A 20,499-nucleotide genomic window follows, 5' to 3' on the forward strand; every position below is an offset into this window, starting at 1 on the left:
TATCCTTTAGACAGTTTTATTCTATTAGAAATATAAAGTATTTCATCTTGCATCTTATACTTAGGGGCCAGCGGATGAATGCAGCCACTGTAAGACCTCCTGAAGTCCCGAGCCCTCCAGGGCGCTAGTTTCCATGACTGTGATTGGCTGCTTAGCGCAGGCCATAACGTCATTCAATCGGAACAGTGATTTCATCTCCACCAGTGACATACAACACGGCAGATCCCTACAAGTAATCAGATCATATGCATTAGTCTCCAGCGTGCAATGTAGAAGGAAGTGCAGCGCCCATCATTCCAAATATCAATGCCACAGACTAATTAATTACTGCAACCCCAATTAATTGAATAAATGTGCAACACTAAGGCCGCTCTCACACATGAAGGTGGCAAAGTGCCGCAATTTTAAATGTGGTGCTTCACCACGACTTTAATTTTGCTTTCAGCCGCAGATCCTGCGGCCAACAGGGTGTTTTGGTGCGCCCCATGATTGTGATGGGTGATGAGGTGCACCAAACGGACATCGCGACGCTGGAAAGCATCGTCCAGCGCTGTGATCGAGCGTATGTCTGCAAAGCCCCATTGATTTCAATTGGCGCGTTATACTGCAATCAACACGGCGTTCAAAACACCACATTAATCGTGGTAAAAAGCGCCTGTGTGAGAGAGGCCTAAGGGTGCATCACACATGCAGGTTGTCCTCAGGTTTATTATGCGGTTTCTGAAGCCAAAAATCAGGTAAGAGAGTAAGAACAATTACTTTATCTACTCTTTTTGGACCAACTTCTGGATTTCACTTCAAATACTGCGTAAAAAACAAAAAACGCATGTGTAAACGCATCCTTAAAAGGGGTTTTCCTGGGAAAATACTATCCTCGGGATAGGCCATCAATAGTTGATTGGCCGGGATCCATCGCTCGGGACCTTGGCTGACCAAAGAGTCATGGGGGTTCATGGCAGGGGAAGTAGCAGTAGAGTGCATAGTGAGGGTTACATATCAATTTTAGGGCTGGAAGTATATTAGTGTATAGACTTTATACATAAAAAGGAAAAGATGGGAGAAGAGTTATGGTTATATCTACAGAAAGGGCTTACCACAGCGTGGAATATGATTCTCTGGGGACTCATAGGCGGGGTGTATTGAATAGGTATTCAAGAGTAGGGGTTAGGTCAATCATTTCCTCAGGTTGTTAATGCCGTCTTTGCATCGCTGATATGGCTAAAGTAAGTGGTTGCTGAGGGAACAGGGTTAACGATGAGTCGCACCATTGGCCCCACACTTTTTGGAATTTGTCCTGGCAATTACGTGCTTTATAGACTAGGTTCTTGTAGGGTATGGTTGTGTTGGTGATCTTTTTCCACATCCCCAAAGTCGGGCCTCTTGGATCCATCAAACGCAGCGCGATAACCTTTCTAGCAAGGAATAGGACTTCCCGTAAGAAGACTCTGTCATAGTGCTGCCAATGTTCTGCGTCAAGGACGCCAAAGAGGCAGATTTCTGGAGTGATGGGAACCGGGACGACCAGAATTGTGGACAGCAGGCTTATGACCTCACCCCAGTATGACCGGATCGCTGGGCAGTCCCAAATCATGTGCCAGAAATCAGCATATGTGCATGTACAACGGGTACAGTGTGGGGACAGGTTTCTGCCCATCCTACGTAGCTTCGCCGGGGTGAGGTAGCATTGGTCTACTATATATAGCTGGGTCATTTTATTGTTTGCAGAGGGGGAAACGAATAGATGAGATTCTAGGACTTCTTGGAAGGTTTCTTCTGTCAGCGTTGGGATTAAGAGCTTCCATTTAGAGAGGGTTGGAGGAATCTCTCGAGCAGCTTTTGAGGTTGTTAGGTGGGAGTACAGTGTTGAAATAAGTCCTCTGGGACCTTGCGATCTTAATATTCCTATTAAGGGGTAATGGGATATATTGCTACTCGACGGTGAAATTGCGCCTGGATTGCATGCCGGATCTGTAGATATTTGTAGAAGTGGGTTCGGGGTATTCGGTATTGATTTTGCAACTGTTCAAAGGATAGCAGGGTATTTGAGTCGTATAGGGCGCCCAGGCACGTTATGCCGTACTGTTCCCATGCCTCAAGGTTAGTTAGTGATAGTAGCTTCGGTAGCCCAGGGTTTCTCCATAATGGCATGTCCATGACTATGTCAGAGAACCCATTTACCTCCTTAGCCTGGCACCAGACCCGCGCCGCCAGTCTATGGATGGGCAGCTTATTGATCTTATTTTAATTTTTTTTAGCCCCCCCCCCCTAGGGAACCACAACAAGCGATGCTTTGATCGCTCCTGCAGTATAATGTAATGCTATAGCATTACATCATACTGCGATCTGACAGGCAGTCTATTAAGCCACCCCACGGCTTGAGAGGCAGTCTGTTAAAGCAGCCCTGGGGCCTTTCAGAAGGCCCCCCGCTGTCATGACACCCACACGTCTCCCTGCGATCTCACTGTGGAGGGGCCGTACGAGACCCCCGAACATCCTTGGGGGGATTTAAATACCGCTGTCAGAACTGACAGTGGCATTTAAAGGGTTAATAGCAGTAAAGGATGGATGATGAGCTGAACGATCATCGTTCAGTGTAAATAGCAGCCGTTCAGTACTGAATGGCCACTATGTTAAGTCAATAGAGAGGGGCGGGGGAGAGCGAGGAGTGAAATCTCCTGCAGCCATCCCGGCCCCCTGCTGGCCGCTCTGTCAAAGAGCCAGCGATACTTGCTCCTTTGCAGTAGCATGAGTATATGGGGATAAATGTCGGTCATCATTTGCCGGGCATTCATCCCGTGTAAATGGGCCTTTAGGTACATAAGCAGCATGTTGGACTTACCATAGCTAGGGAGGGGCAGGGAGTCCATGTAAAAGGAAAGAAAAACCCTTTCATTAGGTTAACGATATGGGAGAGCCTACTGATACACATCTGAAAGCGGGATGTCATTAGCATTACTTACGTTTTATTGAAGACAACAAGGACCGGCACCGTGGAAAGAGCAGGAGCCGAGAGCACGGACAGAAGCTGGATACAAGAGGCAGACACCTGATTTATGTTAGCAGCATCCACAATGAACTAGAATTGGGGAAAAATATACAATTATATGATTAATGGAACTAAAATACCTTGCAAAATACAGAAATAATAACCTGCAGCGCTCACATATATACCAGTGCACTGGTGCAATGGATAAAGGACTAGGACGCAGCCCACATCAGGATCGGACCCAGATCCACCACATAGTTCAAATATGTAAAAGAGGCAGCATCCACACTGCTGGATGAAGTAAAACCGACTTTATTCCCCCTGGTCCATAGTGGCAACGTTTCGACCTCAACTGAGGTCAAGGGCTTGACAAAGATCTCAGTTCAGGTCGAAACGTTGCCACTATGGACCAGGGGGAATAAAGTCGGTTTTACTTCATCCAGCAGTGTGGATGCTGCCTCTTTTACATATTTGAACTAATATACCTGTCATTGGTTAGACAGTCACATCCATTCTATCTACAATATACTGTATCACAGCTGATCCAAGGGGTGTAAACTCATTAATTAATTGGTCTACTAAAGTACAAATCAGTGACCCTGAAGCACTCTCCCTTCAACATGATCCCCTCACGGTTTTGCTTAATAAGGTTCCATTTAGACAAGCCGATTTCTCGTTTGACCGAGCCAACGATGTCGCTCGGGCAGCCCGTCTATACAGCAGATACATCGTTGGCTCGTTCAAATGAGAAATTGTTCATTCGTTCACATTCCCTGTATAAGTAACAACGGAATGAGCGCTGCTTAAACCCAACGATTCTTGGTTGAACGAGCCAACGATGCATCTGCCGGTCTATACAGGCTGCACGAGTGCGAACGAGGCGGCAGTGACGTCACTCACCGGTTCATACAAGAATCGGCTCGTCTAAAAGGACCCTTTAGAATCCCCAAACAGGATATGTGAAAATGGGTTTTCTAAACTGGACAAGCGCTATCAAGTGAGCGGTAATGAGGCATCACCCAACTAAGTCTTACCAGCACAGCCGGGCAGTCCTTGTAATAACTGGGCCAGATGGGAACCATGGAACCACCCACCTCTCGCACGGTCACACGCGTCCTCTGGATTGTCAGATCAGTCAGATTTGTGCCAACCTTCAGCAGAACGCCCAGAATGGAGGAGTTCATGAAAAAAATGCAAATACTGTATAAATGAGTTCTTAGAAACAAACCCTTATAAATTACCTGTGATGTCCCATTGAGGCCTCATGTCCACTGGTGGATCTGATTTGCCGAATCTGCACGGAAGATCTGCAAATCAGGCCGCCCATAGGGATACACGGGCGTCCGCAAATGCATTAAAGCATGCGGATTTGATTTGCGGAACCTTTCGGTCTGTAAAACAAATCGCAGCATGCTCCATTCTGCTGGGGATCCCGCACGGACGGCTTCCATTGAAGTCAATGGAAGCCGTACGATCCGCGGCTCACCCGCAGCTGACACTGCAGACGGGCCGCAGTTCCACAGGAAAGCAGGAGTTCAAAGAAAAAAGTACTGCACATCCACAGAGAAAAAGAAAGAAGATCCGGTGAAACTCCCAACTATGTTGAATAATCCCCCCGGCATGTCTGCGGCACTTTCAGATGTGATGACGCTGATAATGCAATACTACAGAAGTGAAGACATTGTAAGACTACGCCCAACATTGCTTTGGCCTGTACTGTAATACGCTGAGCATTTTCTGCATGGTACAAAATATTATTGTGGTAACTGCAATAGGTGGTATGTCAAATCTATCAAACTTTACAGGAGAGGCAACAAACATTGCCATTTTGCCCCATCATCTTAATTCCTCCTATAGAAAGAGAGAATTTGATAATTTCTCATTGGCCTATTAACATATGACATATTGCAGTTGGCGTAGTTCACTAGATTGGCCACCAGGGTGCAATAAACCTTAGGCCGCCTGCAGACGAGCGGGTCGGATCCGGCAGCGAGAAATCTCGCCGCGCGATCCGACCCCAGAGCCTGCAGGGACGAGCGCGTACTCACCCGCGCCTGGCGGCCCCGGCTCTTTGATGTGTCGGCTGCCGCGCAGCCGGCGCATGCGCAGACCGGAGCCGGCGGCCAGGTGAGTGCGTGCCCCGCAGAAAATTAGAACATGCCGCGGTTTGTTTGCCGCGCGAGATTTCGCGCGGCCAAACCGTGGCCGTCTGCATAGCAGTGCGTATTGTAATGCACTCCTATGCAGACTTTCAGCGGCGGAAATCCCGCGGGAAATCCCGCGGCGGGATTTCCGCTCGTCTGCAGGCGGCCTATGTTAGATTTTTTTTTTTTGCCATACCACCTATTGCAATTACCACAACAATATGCAGGGTCTACGCCATACGGGAACATACTCTGAGGCCATTATGAATGTGTGCGGTGGAGGATCTTGGTAACTTACAGTGGGCTGGGTGGGCGGCACATCTCCTGGGTCGGTGGAGTCTCTAGCACACAGCTCTACAGTGGAATGTTAAGGAATATTCCTACAGCATTTGTACATACGATTAGGTTTAGTGCTAAAACAAGACTCATTCCACATAGTGAAGTATATCGGGGTACTCCTCCCACTGGTTCGGGTTTAACCCTTTATTTGTCATGGAGTTATATTACACATAACTTTATAGTCTTGTTGCAATACAATATAAGGACTAGAGTTGAAGACCGTGGCATCATATTAAAGCAGAGAATCTCAGCTTTCAAATGATGCCCGGATCAAAGGAAAATATTTGGGGCACAGCACTCATCTGAACTTGGGGAGCAGCAAGAAAAATGTTAGGTTCTGGTAGATGCAAGTGACATCCAGAAGAAAGAGCACAGCCTGTTAAAGGGAAAGTATCATCAGGAAATGCCCTGTTGGAAAAAATCAAGTTTTATATTAAACACATCTAAGAGTTTTTCGTGATTTTTTTTACTTTTGAAAAAAAAAAACTAAAATCCTGCAGGCTTCACACTGAGCATTGGGCCTAATAATAGTCAGACACCTCCTATTCTACGGAAAAACGTTTCAGACGTCATCTCATTGTCATCACAGGCAGGATTACAAAGGTAACATCTGTATATAGATAATACAGGATCCACCGTACACATTAAGTGATGGTCACAGCTCACCTCCTCCGCTCCCTGCACAATGAGCTCTGCACAGGTTACAGAGAATACCTGGAACACCCATAGAGGTCAGTAGGTCAGCTCCTGTCTATGTCGCTGCTGTAAAGCAAATCTCTAAATGTTGTTAACTGCAGTGCAGAGAAGAAGGCTGCCTCTATAATCAAAGTACCAAAAAACACAATAAAAAATAATCTACAGAAAATAAAAAACTGATTAGAAAAAAGGAACACGTTTCATATCTTGTTTTAATTAGTAAAAAAAATGTTTTTAAAGTTCATACATTCCGCATAAATACTAGTGAAAAGTCATCCGAATCTACCAGTTTGGGCAGGAATGGCTGACTACTCTATGTGTTGGGGACCTCCCAACTTTCCCCACAGATGATATCAGGGAAAAGAAGGATGAGGCACATTAAACGTCAATGCCAAATCCTTTTGTTATCCCGGGAGATAAGCCGCTGTCAGTGCTGACCGTCTACGGCTTTCTCCACTCTCGCCATGGAAAACCCGAGCGTTCACGTGTCCACGGGGGTCCGGAGAAATAGCTGGCGGATGCAGGAGCTTTCCAATAACAGCTAGTGAATAGTACAGGCACCCTTACTGTCATACCCCCTTGTACAACCTCCAGCCACCCCGGGGCAGATGGAGGAACCCTTATATTATCACCCCTCTTAGCAGGGCCTTCTAGACGAGCCACTTATCGTGTGAACAAGTGGGTGACGTCACCGCTGGCTCGGGCAGCCTGTTTATACAGCAGATACATCGTTGGCTCGGTCAATGGAGAATCCTTCAGTCTTCCACATCCGCTGTATAAGTGATGAGAACGACGGAACGAGTGCTGGATAACCCGAACCATAAGTCAACGAGCCAACGATGGTTTTCATGCCTGGAGAAAATTAACGAAGAACGAAAAGCGAACGATTTATCGTTTGGTCGTTGGCTGCGTTTAGACCAAACAATTAGCGCTCACTTTTGATCATCTGAACGACTTTTTGAACAATAATCATTTTGCCTAGAAGCATCTTAAAAAAGACATCGACAAACTGGAGCAAGTTTAGAGAAGAGCAAGCAGGATGGTGAGCGGTCTGCAAGTCATGTCCTATGAGGAACGGTTGAAGGATCCGGGAATGTTGCAAAAAAGAAGGCTGAGAGGAGACTTAGGGCCCAGGCCCACGGCCGGATGCATGAACCGCTGCGGGTCTTCCGGCACTGTTTTATACATTTGGCAACCATGTGCTCTGCCGGCAGAGACTGCATATGGCAGTGTATGGCACTGCGCATGCCTGCGAATCACATGCTCACATGCAGTGCGATTTTTAAAAAATTCCCCGCTCTCTTTTATAGCGGTGGATGCGTATGGAAATGCTGCCCATACAAGTGTATAGGGCTGATGCTGCATACGTACGCAGAGAAATAGAGTATGCTAGCGATTTATTTCTGTAGCGTATCAATACGCAGTGTCTACATGCAAGGATCAATGAAGGTCCATTGATTTTCGTTGACTCCATTCATTGCGTATGACGCATCTGTGATACGCAGTGAAAACGTGGCCGTGGACATGAGGCCCTAAATAGCTGTCTACAAATATCTGAAGGGCTGTCACAGTGCAGAGGGATCAGCCCTATTCTCATTTGTACAAGGAAAGACTAGAAGCAATGGGATGAAACTGAAAGGGGGGAGACATAGATTAGATATTAGACAGTGAGGGTGATCAATGAGTGGAACAGGTTACCACGGGAGGTGGTGAGTTCTCCTTCAAAGGAAGTCTTCAGACAGGGGCTGGACAAATATCTGTCTGGGATGATTTAGTGAGTCCTGCACTGAGCAGGGGGTTGGACCACATGACCCTGGAGGTTCCTTCTAACTCTACCAGTCTATGACCTTAAGGAAATGAGCCGTTGCACTTGTAATCATCCCCCAAGCCTAATCAGGCCACTTGTTGACACTGAGTTGTGGATCTTCTTGGGTGACCTTTAGCCATAAACATGATTTTCTTTTCATGCTTCTTACTAGAGATGAGCGAGCGTACTCGGATAAGCACTACTCGCTCGAGTAATGTGCTTTATCCGAGTATCGCTGTGTTCGGGTCTGAAGATTCGGGTGCCGCTGCGGCTGACAGGTGAGTCACAGCGGGGAGCAGGGGAGAGCGGGCGGGAGAGAGGGAGAGAAAGATCTTACCTCCGTTCCTCCCCGCTCTCCCCTGCAGCTCCCCGCTCCGTGCCGGCACCCGAATCTTCAGGGACGAGCACAGCGATACTCGGATAAAGCAAATTACTCGAGCAAGTAGTGCTTTTCCGAGTACGCTCGCTCATCTCTACTTCTTACTTTTCAGAAAACTATCTTTTAATGCAAAATTTGCAATAAGGTGCTCAGGAGTTTTTAGTGCCGGATACGTTCCACAACGTGTCATGTGACTTCTATCACAAAATACACAGCAGTGTGAATGTAGAGTTGGACACTTATTATAAAAAGCAAGCACCTGGAGAGATTTATCAGCATATTGCTCCACATTTGCTGTAACTGGTGGTCTGTAGGGGGGCGCCCTGAGCCCGGTCACCTTGTGTGCCTCAATCCACTGGTCCAACACCTCCTAACAGTCTGGTCAGACGCTCCTCTCTACTGGTGGTCTGTATTGGTCGCCCTGAGCCCGGTCACATTGTGTGCCTCCATCCACTGGTCCAACACCTCCTAACAGTCTGGTAAGATGCTCCTCTCTACTGGGTGGTCTGTCGGGGGTCCTGAGCCCGGTCAACTTGTGTGACCTCACACATCCACTGGTCAAACACCTCCTAACAGTCTTGTCAGACACTCCTCTCTACTGGTGGGGGTCCTGAGCCCGGTCACCTTGTGTGCCCCCATCCACTGGTCCCAACACCTCCTAACAGTCTGGTTAGACCCTCCTCTCTGTTAGTGGTCTGTAAGGGGGGTTCTAAGCCCGGTCACCTTGTGTGCCCTCACACATCCACTGGCCCCAACACCTCCTAACAATCTGGTCAGACCCTCCTCTCTACTGGTGGTCTGTAGGGAGCGTCGTGAGCCCGGTCACCTTGTGTACCCTCACACATCCACTGGTCCAACACCTCCTAACACTCAGGTCAGACGCTCCTCTCTACTGTTGGTCTGTAGGGGGTCCTGAGCCTGATCACCTTGTGTGACCTCACGCATCCACTGGTCCCAACACCTCCTAACAGTCTGGTCCGACTGTCCTCTCTACTGGTGGTCTGTAGGGGGCGTCCTGAGCCCGGTCACCTTGTGTACCCTCACACATCCACTGGTCACACCACCATCTAACAGTCAGGTCAGATGCTCCTCTCTACTGGGTGGTCTGTAGGGGGAGTCCTAAGCCCAGTCATCTTGTGTGCCCTCACACATCCACTGGTCCCAACACCTCCTAACAGTCTTGTCCGACTGTCCTCTCTACTGGTGGTCTGTCTGTGGTCCTGAGCCCGGTCGCCTTGTGTGCCCTCATACATCCACTGGCCCAACACCTCCTAACAATCTGGTCAGACCTTCCTCTCTACTGGTGGTCAGTAGGGGGCGTTGTGAACCCGGTCGCCTTGTGTACCCTCACACATCCACTGGCCCCAACACCTAACAGTCTGGTCAGACGCTCCTCTCTACTGGTGGTCTGTCGGGGTGTCCTGAGCCTGGTCACCTTGTGTACCCTCACACATCCACTGGTCCGAACACCTCCTAACACTCTGGTCCGACTGTCCTCTCTACTGGTGGTCTGTCGGGGGTCCTGAGCCTGGTCACCTTGTGTGCCCTCATACATCCACTGGCCCCAACACCTCCTAACAATCTGGTCAGACACTCCTCTCGACTTGTGGTCTGTAGGGGGCGTTGTGAGCCCGGTCGCCTTGTGTACCCTCACACATCCACTGGCCCCAACACCTTCTAACAGTCTGGTCAGATGCTCCTCTTTACTGGTGGTTTGTCGGGGGTCCTAAGCCTGGTCACTTTGTGTGCCCTCATACATCCACCGGCCCCACACCTCCTAACAATCTGGTCAGACCGTCCTCTCTACTGGTGGTCTGTAGGTGGCGTCGTGAGCCTGGTCGCCTTGTGTACTCTCACACATAATAATAATAATAATCTTTATTTGTATAGCGCCAACTTATTCCGCAGCGCTTTATCCACATCCACTGGCCCCAACACCTCCTAACAGCCTGGTCAGACGTTCCTCTCTACTGGTGGTCTGTAGGGGGCTTCCTGAGCGCGGTCACCTTGTGTGCCCTCACACATCCACTAGCCCCAACACCTCCTAACAGTCTGGTCGGACGCTCCTCTCTATTGGTGGTCTGTAGGGGGCGTCCTGAGCCCAGTCACCTTGTGTGCCCTCACACATCCACTGGCCCCAACACCTCCTAACAGTCTGGTCGGACGCTCCTCTCTATTGGTGGTCTGTAGGGGGGTCGTGAGCCCGGTCGCCTTGTGTACCCTCACACATCCACTGGCCCCAATACCTCCTAACAGTCTGGTCAGACCCTCCTCTCTACTCGTGGTCTGTAGGGGGCGTCCTGAGCCCAGTCACCTTGTGTGCCCTCACACATCCACTGGCCCCAACACCTCCTAACAGTCTGGTCAGACCCTCCTCTCTACTGGTGGTCTGTAAGGGGCATCGTGAGCCTGGTCGCCTTGTGTACCCTCACACATCCACTGGCCCCAACACCTCCTAACAGTCTGGTCAGACCCTCCTCTCTACTGGTGGTCTGTAAGGGGCGTCCTGAGCCCGGTCACCTTGTGTACCCTCACACATCCACTGGTCCCAACACCTCCTAACAGACTGGTTAGACACTCCTCTCTACTGGTGGTCTGTAGGGGGCGTTGTGAGCCCGGTCGCCTTGTGTACCCTCACATATCCACTGGTCCCAACACCTCCTAACAGTCAGGTCAGACGCTCCTCTCTACTGGTGGTCTGTAAGGGGCATCCTGAGCCCGGTCGCCTTGTGTGCCCTCACACATGCACTGGTCCCAACACCTCCTAACAGTCTGGTCCGACTGTCCTCTCTACTGGTGGTCTGTAGGGGGCGTCCTGAGCCCGGTCACCTTGTGTACCCTCACATCCACTGGTCACACCACCATCTAACAGTCAGGTCAGACGCTCCTCTCTACTGGGTGGTCTGTAGGGGGCGTCCTAAGCCCAGTCACCTTGTGTGCCCTCACACATCCACTGGTCCCAACACCTCCTAACAGTCTTGTCCGACTGTCCTCTCTACTGGTGGTCTGTCTGTGGTCCTGAGCCCGGTCGCCTTGTGTGCCCTCATACATCCACTGGCCCAACACCTCCTAACAATCTGGTCAGACCCTCCTCTCTACTGGTGGTCTGTAGGGGGCGTTGTGAACCCGGTCACCTTGTGTACCCTCACACATCCACTGGCCCCAACACCTCCTAACAGTCTGGTCAGACGCTCCTCTCTACTGGTGGTCTGTCGGGGTGTCCTGAGCCTGGTCACCTTGTGTACCCTCACACATCCACTGGTCCGAACACTTCCTAACACTCTGGTCTGACTGTCCTCTCTACTGGTGGTCTGTCGGGGGTCCTGAGCCTGGTCACCTTGTGTGCCCTCATACATCCACTGGCCCCAACACCTCCTAACAATCTGGTCAGACACTCCTCTCGACTTGTGGTCTGTAGGGGGCGTCGTGAGCCCGGTCGCCTTGTGTACCCTCACACATCCACTGGCCCCAACACCTTCTAACAGTCTGGTCAGACGCTCATCTTTACTGGTGGTTTGTCGAGGGTCCTAAGCCTGGTCACTTTGTGTGCCCTCATACATCCACCGGCCCCACACCTCCTAACAATCTGGTCAGACCGTCCTCTCTACTGGTGGTCTGTAGGTGGCGTCGTGAGCCCGGTCGCCTTGTGTACCCTCACACATAATAATAATAATAATCTTTATTTGTATAGCGCCAACTTATTCCGCAGCGCTTTATCCACATCCACTGGCCCCAACACCTCCTAACAGCCTGGTCAGACGCTCCTCTCTACTGGTGGTCTGTAGGGGGCGTCCTGAGCCCGGTCACCTTGTGTGCCCTCACACATCCACTGGCCCCAACACCTCCTAACAGTCTGGTCAGACGCTCCTCTCTACTGGTGGTCTGTAGGGGGCGTCCTGAGCCCGGTCACCTTGTGTGCCCTCACACATCCACTGGCCCCAACACCCCCTAACAGTCTGGTCGGACGCTCCTCTCTATTGGTGGTCTGTAGGGGGCGTCCTGAGCCCAGTCACCTTGTGTGCCCTCACACATCCACTGGTCCCAACACCTCCTAACAGTCTGGTCAGACGCTCCTCTCTATTGGTGGTCTGTAGGGGGCGTCCTGAGCCCAGTCACCTTGTGTGTCCTCACACATCCACTGGTCCCAACACCTCCTAACAGTTTGGTCAGAACGGTCGGTGGGGGACACTTCATTGATATGACCATCCAGCTTCTTATACCCCAATAATGCGCCCCTCTCAGACTCTGGTAACGGGGTGAAATCTCTTCTCTGCGTCGTAGAGGCGTCTAGTGGCCAACAAGCTCTACACAAGCAGAAGAGGTCACTACACACAAGGAGCCTCCGAGAGCCTTTTATAGGCCAAGGGGGAACTGCTTTAGGGGCCTCAGGTGACAAGACCGATCATCTAATCACCACAACTCTCAGCATTTCTATATCTGCCTGAGATGGAACCCCAGGACGGGCTTTACTGCAAACGCCATCTTCTTCTATCAGTGGAGTGTTGTTGACAAGGTGTGTATATGTAAGCACACATCTAAATGTATATATATATATGAGAGGCCTGCTCTCCCGCAGAGAAGGATACTGTGCAGCCTCTTCATCAGCAGGGTCTTCCCCACGCCGGTGGCCCCCAGTACGAGGCACATGACCCCCGGCCGTCAGTAACCAGGGAAGCCTCCGCGTGACGTCACTTCCGCCAGCCGCGTCATCGTCTTCCGACCTGTTTCCGGAAGCGGAAGTCCCCTGCGCTCGCGGCTCTCGGTGTCAGACTCTGCTGCTCTCCGGTGTCACGATGGGGAAAGGCGGCGGCACGTTCGAGAGGCTTCTGGGTAAGGAGCGCCGGGTGTGAGGAGGACGTGCCGCTGCAGTGACACGGCTCTCCCTGTGGAGGCCGCCATTGTGTCTCCGCACAGTCATCACATCCTGACCGTCCGCGGCGTCACCGCCCTGTGTGTAGTGGTCATTCCTGCTCCGTCCTTCAGGGGCGCCACTGGTCATCCTCACATGTCACCACTGTTGTTTCCCATCCCCCGCATTATAGAGGCCCCGCCATGTCTCTGGGAGCCACACTACAGCCATACAGCTGGGGGCGGTGGCCCCTGTGCCCTGGTAGCCAGGAGTGCTGATGGCCAATCAGCATCGGTGGCCGTCAGCGAACTGCAGACGGGGCTGCCAGGGAGGGTTTGACTGTCACTGGGGGAGGGGACTGCCACGGAGGGCCAGGCTGTCAATGGGGGAGGGGACTGCCACGGAGGGCCGTGGTGTTGCAGGGGTGCTGCCACGGAGGGCCGGGCTGCCGATGGGGGAGGGGACTGCCACGGAATGCAGGGGTGCTGCCACGAAGGGCCGGGCTGTCACTGGGGGAGGGGACTGCCACGGAGGGCCGGGGTGTTGCAGGGGTGCTGCCACGGAGGGCCGGGCTGCCGATGGGGGAGGGGACTGCCACGGAAGGCAGGGGTGCTGCCACGGAGGGCTGGGCTGTCGATGGGGAAGGGGACTGCCACGGAGGGCCGGGCAGTCGCAGGGGTGCTGCCACGGAGGGCCGGGCTGTCGATGGGGGAGGGGACTGCCACGGAGGGCCGGGCAGTCGCAGGGGTGCTGCCACGGAGGGCCGGGCTGTCGATGGGGGAGGGGACTGCCACGGAGGGCCGGGCAGTCGCAGGGGTGCTGCCACGGAGGGCCGGGCTGTCGATGGGGGAGGGGACTGCCACGGAGGGCCGGGCAGTCGCAGGGGTGCTGCCACGGAGGGCCGGGCTGTCGATGGGGGAGGGGACTGCCACGGAGGGCCGGGCAGTCGCAGGGGTGCTGCCACGGAGGGCCGGGCTGTCGATGGGGGAGGGGACTGCCACGGAGGGCCGGGCAGTCGCAGGGGTGCTGCCACGGAGGGCCGGGCTGTCGATGGGGGAGGGGACTGCCACGGAGGGCCGGGCAGTCGCAGGGGTGCTGCCACGGAGGGCCGAGCTGTCACTGGGGGAAGGAGCTGCCACGAAGGGCCTGACTGTCACCGGGTGAGGGGGCTGCCATGGAGGGCCGGGCTGTCGCAGAGGCGCTGCCATAGAGGGCCGGGCTGTCGGGGGGCGTGAGGGCTGCCACGGAGGGTGTCATTGTGGGGAGGTATCTGGGGATCTCTGACATTTGGGGGCCGGTCACAGGTGCTGATATACGCCCTGTGTTTCTCCATGCTCTTATTTTGCGCACGTAGCTCCCCTAATAGCCGCCGCTGCTTTCCGTCGGTTCCTTCACATTCGTGTATTTTGGTTGTGTAAATAAATCACCCCGTCCGTGTGCGCAGTTATGTGCCGCAATACTGTATTACGTCCACTGCGGTCCGCCCGTGTGATGCGCCCTTTAGGCCGCGGTCCCGCAGGACGGACGTCTCATAGAACGTCTGCAGCCGGACGCACGGAAATTCTGCAAGATGTCCACAGCTTCACAACCTGCACCTTGAAGCGTCCTGCCTGTATACCGCTGCAGCCCCCACAGAGGAGAGCCGATACAACTGACTTGTCGCGGCTGTGAATTGCGCGCGTCCGTTTCAGCAGCGCGGGGGCGGGATTTTTGCTTAGGCTTTAGATTGCCAAAGGAATTTCTGTGCAGGAAGTCCGCACGGAAATTCCGCCTCGTGTGACCCCGCCCTGGTGGTCTGCGGGAAGGGGATGGCGTTACGAGAAATTACTCGCCTGTGATGGTCGCGGCTGAAACAAGAAGAGACGACGCCTTCTATAGGGGGCGCTCACACGGGCTCCATCACCCGCAGTCGCTGAATGACTAACAGCCGAAGTGGACTGAAAGGGGCAAAATGAGAGGATTTGTCCAACCATCGTCCTCTCTCCACCGTTGGGTGATCACTCCGCCGTCTTCGTGTCCTGGAAGGCCTATAGCTCGGTGGTGGCGGTCTGCGTTAATACTCCCACTGCTATGTGATATATATATATATATATATATATATATATACACACACCACACGAGGCACAGAGATGCGATTTTTCTGTTAAAGGGAAGCTGTCATCAGCTATAAGCACCATCAGCTTAGTTCATGGGCTCATCAGACATGAAGGGTGGAGTCCAGGGGGCATTCTTCATACTTCCCTGGCTCCCTGTTCTCTTGCTGTCGACAGGCGGTTCATGCATCGGACTCCTCTCTGCAGTTGGCACCTCCATAGATGGCACTGTGTATGCAGAGATGGGTCCAATGCACAAACTGAGTCCAGTGCCCAAAGCTGTCACTGAAGGAATAGGGAGACGGGTAAGTATAAGAAGGCACCCCTGATCTCCACGTTTCCTGTCCTACAAGCCCATAGACTCCGTTTTCTGGTGCCTCTAGGCAATGACAGGAGTTGTCCCACTGTTTACTGTTGATGACTTTTATCCTGAGGCTAGGTCAGTAGCCGACGGGTGGGGAACCCTGTGGACGGATGCTGTCAGTGCAGAGCTGTCTTTGTTGCCAGAAGCAGACAGCTCCATACAGTGCGCAGTGGCCCCTGCTGGTATTACATGCAATACTAATTTTACCAAGCCAAAATAGAAGAAAATGGATCTCTCTTGGTTTTGTTGGATATTCCTTGGTATCTGCACTTTGTGGTCATTAAGCAGCGGAGAAGAAGCAAATGAACCTATAGGATGGTGTGCTTTCCTATACAATATATTGAGGCATACGCGCCCAATGGGTGGGCACTGTTGGCATAGATCAGGTGTGTGACCCCTTATTATGCGGTCAGTGTGTGCCGGAGCTTTCCAGGCAATATCCTGAATATGTTCCCATAGTGACAAGTAAATGGGGCCTAAATAGCTTAGTATATGCCGTGAGGTAGTGAATTATTAGTGACATCATTAACTGAGACACGGCTGTGATGACATCACTAGTTTGATGATTGCAGCCAATTAGAATTTAACCTGCTCGGAACTGAAAAAAGCTGCGAAACGTTGACCCCCTGATGACCAGATAGTAAGATCTGAACTGTGACCGCTTGTAGCAGAGCGCCCCACCTGTTGTCTCCCTTCTGCTGAACTGTTGTCTCTTTCCAGATAAAGCCACCAGCCAGCTTCTTCTGGAGACGGACTGGGAATCCATTCTGCAGATCTGTGACATGATCCGCCAGGGCGACACTCAGTAAGTAACCAAGTCCTCTTGTTCACTGAGCTTACAACAGACCCTACAGCTGTTTTTTGAGGATGTGCCCCACATAGACGGGTGGGTGGGATGAGGGGTGTTCACTGTTTGCCATTTTGTTTGAATGTGACTGATTCAATGTTTGGTTTTTTCACTTTTAGAGCCAAATATGCCGTGGCGTCCATCAAGAAGAAAGTCAATGACAAAAACCCACATGTTGCTCTATTTGCTCTGGAGGTAAGCTCAAGGACTACTGACTCAGACATGTAGTCGTAGTGTTGCTGCTGCCCCTCCCCCTGTACATCTGAAAACCAGGGTGCAAAACTGTTTGTTAAAGGGGCTCCCTCACTAAATAAAGTGCATTTCATAGGATGACTATACGTTTTCTGATGGAATGTGCTTATATACCTCCAAATATAGAAAGTGGGCCATTGTTTACCACATTTAGGACTGTACTTAAGGTTTATGTTTGGGACGTGCAAAGGAACTGGTTTTGTGGGTGACCTTGTCCAGGTCACTGTAGAATCCCTCACAACCGCCGGATACATCAGCACTGTACCTGGTATACACTCACATCTCCAAACATATCAATACCCCAAACCAGTATTTCCTGACTAACATTCCTCCTGGGGCAAACACAGGAACTTACTGATGTGAGGGGGACGTGCAAGAACCAAACTGATAGTTTCCTAGCTATTACACAGCATACAAAGAAAAGTGCCAATCACGGAAGGTGGGCTCCTTGTTGGGAGCTGCAGCAACCAGTTGTAAGTTCTGAAAGCCCATTTAGACACAATGATTCTCGCTCAAAGCCGTGTTTTGAGCAATAACCGTTGCGTCTAAATGCACGGACATTGTGCTGTTTTCGTGCACGATTCGTTTCTCACTCAATTCTAGCTTTCTATAATTGAGCGATGAACTCTTATTAGCGGTGCAGGCTGTTATCACAGTCGGCAGCACTGATAAGATTCTTTTTAGCTTGTGTCCCGCTGGTAGTTCACAGTGGGACGCAAGCTGTAAGCTTATGCAAAACAGCTGTATTGTTCGCCGAACGATAGCGCAGGTGTCCCACTCCGCCTGCATACCTCTTTAGTAGCTACTTTAGACTATGCAAAGAGGATCACTCAAAACTATCACTCAAACTGTTGTTTGAGCGATGATCTTACGGTGTAAATGGGGTCTTCAGGACCACTGCACGTTACCCGATCAGTGACACACCACTGAAACATGTCTGTCACTACTTGATGCTGCCCTCGGTGAGTGCAGCAAAATGTACATGAGACGTTCCCTTTTATTAGTGCACTTTGTATTCTCCTGTCACACACATTTGTGGATGCTGGGACATTTATTTGATGTCATCAGTAACAGACAATGCTGTTTGTTACACTGTCCATTCTTATGTGAATCCTTTTTAGCAGATTTCCCCCAGTATATTGTACTTGTGCCAAGAATATACAAACCTCGGTGCACCTTTTGTGATGTCTGATACCATTTCCATATACAGACACTGGCTGACCAATGATCATGTTAATAAATGCCCCCCTCATTGTCCTTATACACTACACAAATGGAATAAGATTATATGGTCCCTTTCTCCAGCTAGCCGGCGTAGTCCAAGAGCGGCCCCACTGGCCGTCGGCTGACAGATCCAGTAACTGAAGCCCTCGCCGTTGTTGCTTAGTCCATCTCTGCAGCATAATAACAATAATCATGTGTTGCGCTTCCCATAATTAGCTGAATTTACTGTAGATTGGCAGTGATGCGCTGCATTGGAATCTTATTAGTCATGTTATCCAAACCTCATATTCCGATACTTTGTAAGAAGTGGTTTTGTTGTGACCTCATGTGATCTACTGACCAACTTAACACCTCGGGGTTCGATGCCATTAGATGGGACTGTGTAAGGAGAAAGAGGGGCTCTATTTATTTTTTTTCTTCCCAAAACTTCAGCACTTTTCCGTGGGCAGCATTGGGTAATTACTGCAGCTCAGTCCCGTTTACATGACGCGGTTTCTGCGGAAGAAAATTTATAACTTCTGTTTCTTTTGGGTTTTTTTTTCTTCAAAACCTGTTTCTATCTGTTGGATGTTTGGGCACCTCTAGCTTTTACATACAGCTACATTGTATTTGTGTAAAGTCCCATTTGCACAAGACAAATGTTGGGCAAACGATGCCTGACACTCATCCCCGCTTACACTCGCTCCCATGCTGCTGCACAGGAGCGAGTATCGCTGGCTTTCTGACAGAGCGGCCAGCAGGGGGCCGGGACGGCTGGAGGAGATTTCGCTCCTCGCTGCTCTCCATTCACTTAACATAGTGGCCGTTCAGTGCTGAACAGCTGCTGTTTATACTGAACGATCATCATTCAGCTGATCGTACATCATTAATGCTGCATGAAATCCTGAACGATGATCATTCAGTGTAAATGGCAGCCGTTCAGTACTGAACAGCTGCTATGTTAAGTGAATGGAGAGGGCCGGGGGAGAGCGAGGAGTGAAATCTCCAGCAGCCTCCCCGCTGTAAGCCAGCAATACTTGCTGCTGTGCAGAAGCACGAGAGTGAGGACATGCGGGGACGAGTCTCGGACATCATTGGCCCAACAGTCGTCCCGTCTAAATGGGGTTTAACTTTCCCCAATGAGTCTAGCCACAGCTGTTTGCAGATCCTCACTGGCGTCTGTGTTTCCTGCAGGTCTTGGAGTCTGTGGTGAAAAACTGTGGATCAACCGTACATGATGAAGTGGCCAACAAGCAGACGATGGAGGAACTGAAGGAGCTGCAGAAGGTGCTAGCGATTACATTGCTTATCTAATGGGATTTCTGATATTTGAAGGAAATGGAAGCCTTGTTTGTTCTCAGTCACATCGCCACTCTTGTCCTTGGCCTGTATTATATCACAACTGTGTAGAGTTTCTTGAACGGGACTGAGAATACCAGGCATGGGCAAAAGTGGCACCATATTTGGGGAAAACCATGCCATAACAAAACAGACCTATATTGGCGACCCCTTCTATATGCGGTCCTGCTTGGAAGTATTCTCTACATGTCACAGGCAGGTGTAGGGGTGCAGCTAAAATCGCTAAAAAGTGTGTGGATTCCCCTAAACCCCTCCCATGACTCCATTCCCAGGACTGCTAGGAGTGTGACATGTGGGAGTGGGGGAATGGGATTTATCTCCCGGAACAGAATTGAAGTTTTAATGCAGTTACTTCAGATCACGGCTCCAGTTTTGTGCTGCTTACGAACATCTCGCTGTAAGCCTCTCAAGATGCGGGGTGGATTTTGGTGCAGAACCACAGCACATTTCACTGTGTCAATTGCAAGAGTGAGGTCTGCTGCAGATCAGCATCAAAATCTACCAAACGGGGCAAATTTTAATGTGGGGTTTTCTCTGCAGAAACTCCACACCAAATCCACTGCATGTGAACGTAACTTTACAAACTATTTACACCGCCCTATCTAAAAGAATATGAATCCTTCAGACTGACAGCCTGATTGTAGTTCATCAGTAATAACACAGGGCATAAAAGGGTGAGGGATCAGTCTGGTGGCAGCAGGAACTCTACAGGACCTACAGACTCCCAAATTGGAATCCACCTCCTGTGCCCCTGTGTACACTTGAGGTGTTTCCCTGTGGGTGGAGTCCTGCATAGAAAGCACTGGGGTGTAACGTGACGCTGTGTCACCACTTCCTGCCCGGTCAGGTGAGCCGTGTCATTGAGGATCTGACTCATTCGTGTGTTTGTCTCTGTGCTGTACAGTTAGAGCTGCTTGCACTTGTATAACCCTCTTACAGACCCGCTGGCTTATTATTACCCAGGGTCATAGCTGCTGATTTTTCTAACGGAAAATTTTATCCAGCGTCAGGTGGAACCAAATGTGCGCAACAAGATTCTGTATCTGATCCAGGCCTGGGCCCATGCCTTCCGTAACGAACCCAAGTATAAAGTTGTACAGGACACCTACCAGATCATGAAAGTGGAAGGTAAGTGATGCCCGCTCAGAGTTTGTCATATTACTGCTGTAGGGGCTGGATTG

General features: G+C 50.9%; 2 protein-coding genes across 6 annotated transcripts in view; one reads left to right on the top strand and one right to left on the bottom strand.

Moving 5' to 3' along the window:
* Window positions 1–13,269, bottom strand: ARL16 (ADP ribosylation factor like GTPase 16). The gene is made up of 5 exons (XM_066587154.1): window positions 12,938–13,269; window positions 5,429–5,484; window positions 4,021–4,137; window positions 2,961–3,076; window positions 1–226 (listed from the first exon to the last, which is right to left on the bottom strand). The coding sequence occupies exons 1-5, from the start codon at window positions 12,996–12,998 to the stop codon at window positions 61–63; spliced, it is 516 nt and encodes a 171-aa protein (XP_066443251.1). The 5' UTR covers window positions 12,999–13,269; the 3' UTR covers window positions 1–60.
* Window positions 13,061–20,499, top strand: part of HGS (hepatocyte growth factor-regulated tyrosine kinase substrate) — a 23,390-nt gene continuing 15,951 nt past the window's right edge. For 4 of the 5 annotated variants that reach the window (XM_066587148.1, XM_066587150.1, XM_066587152.1 and 1 more), the window contains exons 1-5: window positions 13,061–13,181; window positions 16,378–16,462; window positions 16,624–16,699; window positions 19,154–19,246; window positions 20,323–20,446. In XM_066587148.1, the coding sequence (XP_066443245.1) occupies window positions 13,145–13,181; window positions 16,378–16,462; window positions 16,624–16,699; window positions 19,154–19,246; window positions 20,323–20,446 (415 nt within the window). In that variant the 5' untranslated portion in view covers window positions 13,061–13,144. The remainder of the gene's footprint in view (window positions 13,182–16,377; window positions 16,463–16,623; window positions 16,700–19,153; window positions 19,247–20,322; window positions 20,447–20,499) is intronic. The other variant, XM_066587151.1, reaches the window with a different exon arrangement.

This window comes from Eleutherodactylus coqui, chromosome 13, assembly GCF_035609145.1.
Source record: "Eleutherodactylus coqui strain aEleCoq1 chromosome 13, aEleCoq1.hap1, whole genome shotgun sequence".
Lineage (NCBI taxonomy): Eukaryota > Metazoa > Chordata > Amphibia > Anura > Eleutherodactylidae > Eleutherodactylus > Eleutherodactylus coqui.